The 9,979-nt window shown below is 46.1% G+C and overlaps 1 protein-coding gene across 1 annotated transcript; it reads right to left on the minus strand.

Moving 5' to 3' along the window:
• Positions 1–1,173: 1,173 nt before the first annotated feature.
• Positions 1,174–9,370, minus strand: LOC129070130 (transmembrane protein 98-like). The gene is given in 6 exon segments (XM_054572930.1): positions 1,174–2,101; positions 3,218–3,277; positions 6,464–6,579; positions 7,931–8,063; positions 9,223–9,266; positions 9,299–9,370. Coding segments are annotated over 6 exon segments (633 nt in total). The 3' UTR covers positions 1,174–1,893.
• Between the last annotated feature and the right edge of the window lie 609 nt (positions 9,371–9,979).

The raw sequence follows: 9,979 nt of genomic DNA on the forward strand, positions 1-9,979 counted from the left end.
GGAAACCATAAAAAAGACCAGTCAGAAATGAAGGATACAGTAACTGAAATGAAGAATAGTTTACAGTGAATCAACAGAGTAGATGAGTTTGAGAATCAAATCAATGATTTGGAATATAAGGAAGCAAAAAAACACCCAATCAGAGCAGCAAAAAGAAAAAAGAATTTAAAAAAATGAAGTTAGTATAAGGAGCCTCTGGGACAACTTCAGGTGTACCAGTATTCACACGCTGGGGTGCCAGAGGGAAAGAGGAAGAAATTGAAACCTATTTGAAAAAATAATGACATAAAACTTGGAGAAGGAAATAGATGTACAAGTACAGAAAGTGCAGAGAGTCTCAAACAAGATGAACCCAAAGAGGCCTACACCAAGACACACCATAATTAAAATGCAAAAGGTTAAAGACAAAGGGAGAATCTTAAAAGCAGCGAGAAAAATGCAGTTATCTACAAAGGAGCTCCCATAATACTGTCCCCTGATTTCTGAGCAGAACTTTGCAGGCCCGAAGGGCTGGGAACAAATATTCAAAGTGATGAAAGTCACCGACATTACTCTACCCAGCAAATCTATCATTTAGAATAGAAGGACATATAAAGAGCTTCCCAGACAAGAAAGAGCTAAAGAAATTCATCACCACCAAACCAGTATTACATAAAATGTTAAAGAGTCTTAAGAGGAAGAAGAAAAAAGATCAAAATTATGAGCAATAAAATGACAAGTAATACATGTTTATCAACAACTGAATTTTTTTTAAAAAGCACTAATGAACAGAACATATACAGATTCAACAGAACATGTACAGATACAGAGACCATTCTGATGCTTGGCATATGGTAAGGGGGTTGGGGTGGTGAAAAAGGTAAAGGGATTAAGAAGTACCAATTGGTAGGTAGAGAATAGCCACAGGAATGTAAAGTATGACATAAGGAATATAGACAATAATATTCTAATAATTATATGTGATGTCAGGCAGGTACAAGTTTTATTAGGATGACCAATTAGTAAATTATATAATGTCTAATCACTATGGTATATACTTGCAACTATTTAATATTGTATGCCAACTGTAATTGAAAAATAAAAAATAAGAAAATGGAAAAACTATTATATGGTGATATCTTCCACTCTGCCTGAACTCAGGAATCTTTTAAATTTTTCACTTTGAGCCACGTGCACTGTGAGGATTCCCAGGCCCTCTCCTTCCACCCTCAGTTCTCAGACAAATGTGTCCCACACACATCTGAATTTGACTCAGTAACCACACGCTTGAGGGAAACCTAAGTATACATTTACTATCCACCTAGAGGCAGCAGGTAAAATGCAGGCGTAATGATGAAAAGGGAATAATCAACTGCAGTGCGCACCTTCAAACCCACACCTGTGAGGGGCTCCGATGCCTCAGGGACCAGGCAGATAACACGAGTACATGAAACGGGCCAGGTGAGAGAGTACAAGCCTTGTTAGAGGAGGCGACTCCTACTTAGTTCCAATTGATTGTCCTCTTTTGAAAGTGCGGATCAGAGTTGCCTCACCTTCTGATTGTTCCAGAAAGCCAGACAGGCTGATTGTCATGTGAAACCTCCCGATTCTTAGACGGTGGCTCCACTTTCCTGAAAGCACTCGGTGAGCCAAACGAAGATTAGAGTCCATCAGGCCTCAAAGGTCTGGCGCACAGAGGGTGACGTCTCCCCTAACTGTGGTGTTACACTGCCACTCACCAGCCAGCATCGCAACTGCAGCAGAGGCCTCCACTCACAGGCTCTCCCGCTCTGCTCCGCACAGCGCGCTCCCAAACCGTGTAGAGCAACTAAATACAGAAAGGAGGAGGCCCAGCTGCGCCACCCACAGACGGCGGCAGGCTGGCCCTTGTGGTCAGCTGCTGGCCAGCAGGCTCTAAATGGCCGACTGCTCCTGCAGGAAGCCTTCGGGGCCCGGGAGGCCCTTATCTGGCTCAGAAGCCAGGGCCGCTTCTCGAAGGACTTCCAAGTGCTCCTCCGCAGCTGACAGAGACTGGTCGATCCAGTCCAGGCCCCCGGTCAGGTGGCAGGCATTCCTGGTCACCAGCACCAGATGACTGACAGACAGGAGCAGGGCAGTTGTCCTAGAAGAAAGCCAGCAGAATCAGATTCCCTAGGAAAGAAGGGACTTTGTACCAAAGCCCAGATGGTCTAAAATCTGTTCCCCAAACTGAAGTCCTTTCCCCAGGAGGTTGTTGAGTATGTACTTCAAAGATGGTCCCATGCTCAAACGAATTTGGGAATGGCGAGTTTAAATAAGGTGAACTAAAGCCCTTCTCAGAGCCTACAGCGTGCATAATAAAGCCCTACAGGGAGAAATTAATATGCTGTGTCTCATCAGCTTATTTAAGTCTGTGGCACCCGCTTCCAGAAGAGGATTTTATGGGATAATTTGGATCTAGTCAATTGCATGAGCACATATCCCCACTTATTCATTCTGAGTCAATAAAGCCCAGGGCAGGTTTACCCTTCTCTAAAAGAAAAAAATTTATAGAAAACCCAATTGAGGGGGAGTATTTTTTTTTTTACCTGTATTGAAAGATTCACTACAGAATATCTTTTACACAGTGAGTGTGCAGAATGCCCTTGGGAATGTATTACAGAGCACAGCCCACAGACACAGCTGCCGCACAGGGACCCACTGCCCAGCTGGCAGGCGTTACACCACAGGTCTATGAAACAGTCACAGAAATCTGAGAGACAGAGAATCTGTCTCTATAATAGGCTTACATCTGGTACAGAAAGACAGCATTTCAGGCGCTAAGTATGTTCTGTGTATCGGGGAGGATCACAGGCGAGGGGTTCCTGGGTATTCCGTTCTCATCGCCCTGCTCACCACGTGCCCCGCTGACCCCTTGGGCGGCACTCACAGCTCAGGCGTGTTTTCTTCCAGGGTCCACAGAGCAGAGAGCGCGCGATGGGGACATGGAAGGGAGGGGAAAGTGCTGACAGGATTCAGTGGGGCCGGACGTGTAATCATAAAATTTGAAGATCTAAACTGGCTCTTCCATCTCCAGGGTTTCAGGATGAAAAGTGGCCTCTACCCCCGAGCCAGGCTGGGCTCACTGGCTGGCCGGACATTCACACTGCACTGAATGGCACCCAAGGCCTAGGACAGCTCAGGAATCCAGCAGAACAGCCTTCTCCTCAACCACCCAAACAACCGGTGAGGCCGCAGCATGGAGAAAACCACCACTCACCGTGCATCCAGGAGCTTCGGGTCCAGTGGAGGGAACATCGACTTCACAACATCATCCACTCTGAGGGAGGCAAAGGGTATTCAGTATTTCACTCTGCGTATCTCCTTTATCCCTCCTTCCTTTCTACCTTTCTTTGGCCTAGTTCTTCTCTTTTGATATTCAAGCCCACATCCTCTGTGGTTCTTTCTCTAACTGCTTCTATATTCTTCAACAGAGACTTTGGAAGACCTCAGGTTCAGTTTAGAGAGTATTTTGTTTGCTGCTTTGGTTATAGTTCCAATAGTTAAAAAAAAGTACATATTCAAACATCTGGGATAATGTTCAAAATACACTATTAATTAAAAAGACAAACTGCCAAATAAAATATAAGGTTTAATCCCATTTGTGTAAAAATAAACAAAAACTGTGAAATGTAGAAAAGAAAAGTCTGGAGAAACACTCACTATTCAATAGCAGTCAGCTCCACCAATTGGGAGGGAGCAGAATTAGGGGATACTTCACTTTCAACATGATCAAATCTACAGTGTTTTAATTTTTACAGTTATTTATATTTTTGTGTTTTAAAGAAACCATAATTAAAAGTTATATATAATACGAAAAAAAACCCAAGTTTAATTTGGGTGCAAACTGTTCCATTGTATTTTTAAAAACATATGGTATAGTTTATGGTTAATTTTTTTAAAATCTAGTTCAGAAAGGAACAAAATGTTCATTCTGATTTGCATAGCACAAGGTCTCACTCCAGATTTTTGATCTCGGACCACTTGATAACCAGGAAGAAAAAAATAATAATGTACTATTTTATTTCTAAACGTTCTTGTCTTGGGGCTGAGGAGCTGGTGAGAAAATGCAGAAGTGCAGTAACATGGTCACTCGTGGCCTCTGCTTAGCCGTCCCCTTTCTCCACAGTGTCCAGAGCTGAAGCCATTGTCCTTGAAACTAACATGCTACCAACACACCATGTGGAATAAATGGAACAAGAATATCAATGGGACAGAATCAGCCAGAAGGAGAAAGAAATGTGAGGACAAAAAGCCAAAGCAAGGACGCTGATTGAATTACGGTAGGGAACATTCTGGTTGTATCCCAAGTGCTCTGCAGGATGGACCAATGAGCACCATGTCAAGCCCACCCCCACACTCTAGCTCCACTGCTAACCTGATCACCCAGGACTTCACACATCCTCAGAAATCTCAGTGTCTTTCCTCCTCTAACCCCTCCTGGCAATGCTGCCCTATAACTGGTATCATGAATTTGTCTGGCCCACTGGGTGTCTCTTAGGAGTGACAGGAAGCTTAAGGAAGGTCCAGCCGGAATGAACATTGCAGAATCTCTATAAATAATGAGTGGCCAGAGAACAGTCAGTTGCTTGCCCAGAGTCTGTGTTAGAGGGTCTTCGAGTCAGGGGACAACATACTCTAATGTAAGCCATGTTGTTACTTTGGTACTTAGCTAATTATTGATGAGAAAGGGGAGCAAAGGGAGTTAGACATTGAGTTTAATAAAATGGGGAGAATGCACCTGTTTACTCCATCAGAAGCTACAGCCTCCCACCCCAGGGGGTTTCAGCATTGCTCTGCCAAGGGGACTAACAGTACTCCTTTCTCGACCCTGCTACTTGATGGTTGGTGTGCACTAGGGGAGATGCTTGACTAAAGTGGCCTGTCAGTCTAACTAGGGAGTAAACCTATCAAAAGCTTGTAAAAAGTTGGGAAGTTCGTTAGGTTTTTTTTAAAAAAATCACCTGATCTTTTTCAAGCCCAAGCTAATATATTTCTAGGGGAGCTAAGTAGCACATGGCCCCTCTCTCTATCTCTCTCTCTTTCTTGCCCAGGTCATTGTGGTGCACTCACCTGTTCTCTCCATTGCATGTGGCCCTAGAAGCTCTATGGCCCATGACCATGGATACTTTACATGCAGGCTCAAAGTAACACAGCAATGGACTACAGCTGGAAACATACTCTAAGCTAGCTGGATGCTTGGCTGGACTGTATTTTGATAGGGAACATAAACTCTGGGCAGTGGTCTTCATCTTGGCCCTACTGAAGACAAGATTGGACCTTTCCCATGGTGCAATGGACAGAGATGGGACATTGGAAACTCAGGAGGGGAACCCCCTTATTTTTACGTCATCAGTAAAGTTTACCACCAAGCCCATCTTCTTGTATGGGTCTCAGGAAATTCTTTCCCTTGCAATACCACAAGAACTCATGTTCTACAGATAACAATGTAACCACACCCAACCAGGGAGAACTTCACAGAAAGCCAAGAACTGTACTGGGCTCAGTCCCTCCCACTTTGTCAACTCACTGAAGTCCATGGACAGAGATCATGTGCACCAACTCTTTCATATTCACACAGAGGGCTGGTTTCTTGTGATTCACCCAAGGCCATGGCAACCAGGAAAGCAAGGGATCTTGGAACTCAGGGGGTACCACCATTGCCATGAGGGATATGGAGGCACCTTCCCAGTGACAAGGCCATGTGGCTGATTGAGAAATCTTCCTGAACAAAGACAACACCCCACTCAAGAATATCCACATACCAGCCACCAGATGGCAGCACAAACTTAGCACAGCCCTGCCCTCTAAGAAAGGGGCTTTATTTTTCTTCACCAAATTGAGCCCGCAGGAGGGGGTGTAGCTCTTGACTGCAATCTGCTGGTTGCCTCCCACAAGGGATTTCGCTGATGCCTGGAATTTGGGAGATCTGAGTGATGTATGGCTTCACCTCCCACCCAGTCCTGGAGGCTGCGGGCCGGGCCATGGATGAGGCAGAGGATGACAGCCACCCCCAAATTCGTCTCCAGCACGGGTATGGGTGGGGGACAGGACATGGGACATGACCAGGAGGTCATTGCAGTTGGGGGTGTGGGCCCCTGTGGGAAATGTGCTTTCTGGCGCAGAGCCCGGCAGAAAGGAGTGGCAACGGGGAGGAAAGCAGCCCCAGCTGGTAAGGCCTGAGAAAGGGGGGCCAACCACAGCGGGACCTGCGGAGAAGAAGAGTCAGCACTGGTAAGATGCTGCAGTTTCCCAAAAAGCCTTCTGGAGGTGGGCAGCTGTGTGAGAACATCTCAGCTTGAAAGCCTCCCAACACCTGAACCCTCCTGGATGCTCTGTGAGTGACTAGGACATAAAGAACTGAAGGTGCCTGTGTGGGTTCCTGGGAGAGCCAGGCCCTGAAGCCACCTCAGCTTACAGTCCCCCTACCCATGACGTGTGGGGACTTAAGGCCCTGCCTGCTCACCTGGGGCTGATCCTCTTGGCCACCACGATGATGTCACTGACACTGGCTGAATTCTTCATCTTGGCCCCTGAGCCCATCGTCATGGCAACAAGTTTTTCTGTCAAAGTGTGACAGATCTAAGACAGCAAGGAGGAAAGACGTGATGTGGGGGTAAGTCAGATCCCACAGCTCAGCTCCCTAACCAAATGGGCAAATTGAAGTGCAAAATACACAGAAATGAAGTGGGAGAGCCAAACACTAAAAACATGGCTGGGTGAGGAGGGTGGGGTAGAAACCTCTCATATCAAGGTCAGGGAATGCAGATTGGTGCAGCCACTGTGAAAAGCAGTATGGAGTTTCCTCAAAAAAAAAAAAAAATTAAAAATGGAACTGCCTTGTGATCTAGTGATTCCACTTCTGGAAATTTAACCAAAGAAACCGGAAACACCAATTCAAAATAATATTGCACCCCTATGTCCATTGCAGCTTTATTTACAAGAGGCTCGATTTGGAAGCAGCCCAAGTGCCCATCAGTAGATGAGTGGATAAAAAAGCTGTGGTATGTTTATACAATGGAATACTACTCAGCAGTAAAAAAGAAGGAAATCTTACCTTTTTCTGTAGCATGGATGGACCTGAGAGTATTATGCTAAGTGAAATAAGCCAGTCAGAAAAAGACTAGTACCATATGATTTCACTCATATGTGGAATATAATGAACAAAGTGAACTAACAAGCAAAATAGAAAAAAAACTCATAGAGAGCAGGCTGACAGCTCAGGCTGGGGGCAGGATTAGGGGGATAGAGGGATCAAGTATAAAAGAAAGAAAAAAGGAATTCATGGACATGGACAACAGTGTGGTAATTGCAGGGGAGAGGATGGTGGGTGGAGGTAGAAGAGGGTATAGGAGGAATAAAGGGTAATAGAAAAAATAAAAATATAAAATAAAGGAAAAAAATCTGTTTTCAAGCTGAAGTACTAATGTTTTGGATTCTTTAACACTGATTATCCCATTTGGCTGACTACTGTCAAAGCCAACGAGGGCTAGTAAAGGACGTTCTAGTAATTGGAGAAGTCCATATATGAGCTCAAGTCTCTGTAGAGGGCTGAGCTTAATGAAGGAAAGCGCCCAAGGAGAAGGAGGAAAGTCTCATTTTCCCTCAGCAGCTCTATAGTCTCAGGCACACAGCTATCTCCACCGTAGGTGAAAAAGTGGCTTGTGACCACCCATGTGGTCTTTCCCACAGGTCACTTGGTTGCGAGGACCAGGTGAAATAAAGCCTTTGAAAGGGCGTCAGGAATTCTAATGTATAACAGACTGTCCATGTAGGAGTAAACAGGAGAAACTCCAAGTTTCAGGCATGTTCAGAAAGACCTCCTGCAATGGCTCCATGCCAACCCTAAGGCCCCTTACATTCTAACAAACTGTGCACAGGGGTGCTTGGTGACCACCCTTCTTTATCTTCTGGGGTAGTCAAAGAGTATTACCCTCAAGATGGCAATGCAGTGGGACATGAGACCCCTGAGGAGACGAGAAGAATGTGTCAGTGCTCATGTTTAGAGGGCCACCTCAGACAGCTCGGACTGGGTCTCCATGGCTTCGATGAGATCCACGATGGGCCTGGAAGGAAGAGCCCAGGGAAGCAATTACATGAGGGACAACTGCTGCCCATGCCTCCTGGAGGCCCACGTAGCCCCCAAAAGGATGATGGCGGTGAATATGTTAAAGCAGGGCCCTCTTGTCCTGGATCCAAAGCTAACCCTGTGGAACTGCAGTTACAGGCAGGACACATGGCTAGACAGTGAATCCTAAGGCAAGAGGGGCACAAACACAACAACAAGGTGACGGAGAATGAGACGAGCCACTAAGAAAAGGAGCAGGGCTGCAACCACAATCATCACATCGATGTGTTAGGGCTCCTCCTTCAGGACAAAGTCACAACCTTTTGCAACTTATTTTCCCTTCAGCCCTACCTTTTCCTGAGAAGCCGAAGATCCTAATGCCCATCCTACCCGCACCCCCAATTTAGTCTGCAGAGTCACTCTCGGACCCACCTTGGTCCACCCACGTAACCCTACCCCCTCCTAGTAATACTGGAGAAGTAACACCACCTGCTATACAGAGCCTTCTTTTCAATAACAGCTTTACTGGACATAAAAATGGGCCTAAAAACTAATCATCAACCACTTGACAGAGATGCTGGTAGGTTTCAGGTTGAAGAGTAAGAGAAACTAAGGGTTACTGGGCACGGCGCCTTAAGGATCTATCAATGAAAACATCGCTCAGCTGAAAGTAGAACCTTGCTTACAAAATGTATTTCACATAAAGTGCGTCATGAAGAAATCTGAGTGAAGAGAGAGACAGTCCTACACTGAGATCTCACAACAGTGAGTGCTGCTTAGATGTGTGGCTGGAGTTCGGGCATCAGATTTCTGTTCCTATGAGTTTGGCTGGGAAGAGTTTGGCTTGTCCAAGTGCTAAGTGAAGTGGCCAGTTTTGGATAGATGACCAAAAGTCTATGCTAGGTGAACATGTTGACTCACTTTCTCATTAGTTCAGTGACATAGTCAGAGGTAGCTCAGTATGTTGAGGGGCTTAAGGAACATCCTGAAGCTCTAAAATCTTTATTAGGAAGGAGAGCCTTAAGGTATCATCTTAGAGACAAAAAGCTGAGCCAGTTGCCCAACACCAAACTTCCTTTTCTCTCCTTGGAGCCTCAGGGCACAGCCCCTCTCTCCTCCCCTCCCTAACGCCCCCCACCTTGCCTGGGTGCATTCACTTGGAATCATAGAGCTGCAGGAGGTCCCATGGCTGGCTGTAGCACTTTACAGGTAGCGCTATGGCTGGCCAACCACCACCAAGGCTGCAAACGAAGCCAGAAAGATGGTGGCCAGCACACCTATGGCAACAATGACCACGGTCTCCATGCTGCTCGCGGCTCCCTTGGTCCCGGTCACATCCCCTGCACCAGCTGAAGCTTGAAAGACACAGCCCAGCGCAGACCTGGTAAAAAGGCTGCAGAATGGAGCGGCACAGTGGGGTCTTACCTGCTGGGGGAGGCGGGGGTTAGGAGAGGAAGTTAGGTTGCCCCAAGTCACCTGCAGAGACTTGAACACCTAAACAGAATCAACATGCATTGTAGGACCTGCCCCAAATTTGCTTTTCTTTTATTAAAAGAGTTTGTTCCCCAGTTGGACCAACATGGACTTTTGTCCTGAGACAAAAGGAAACGTTTTCACTAGCACTGCGGCCTTCACCTTCACAAGTGCAGGAAAGAGCACCCCCTCCCAGGGAGAAGGGCGGGACTGTGTTTGAGGGTCTCCTCCGTGCCAGGCTCTTGGTGGTAACTCTTCTAACGATCCTATGAGGCAGGTATGTGGTATCCCCATCTTATTGTTGAGAAACCTGAGGTTCAGGGGTGTTAAGAAATTTGTCCAAGTTCACCTAGTCAGGAAGCAGCCTTAGTCAGTGTTGGAAACTTAATGACTGGAATTAAATGGTTTGTACTCCGTTGATTGTTTTTATCAGAAGGTTCT

Source organism: Pteronotus mesoamericanus, unplaced genomic scaffold, assembly GCF_021234165.1.
Source record: "Pteronotus mesoamericanus isolate MK-2021 breed Mesoamerican mustached bat unplaced genomic scaffold, CSHL_Meso_final contig_246, whole genome shotgun sequence".
Classification (NCBI taxonomy): Eukaryota; Metazoa; Chordata; class Mammalia; order Chiroptera; family Mormoopidae; genus Pteronotus; species Pteronotus mesoamericanus.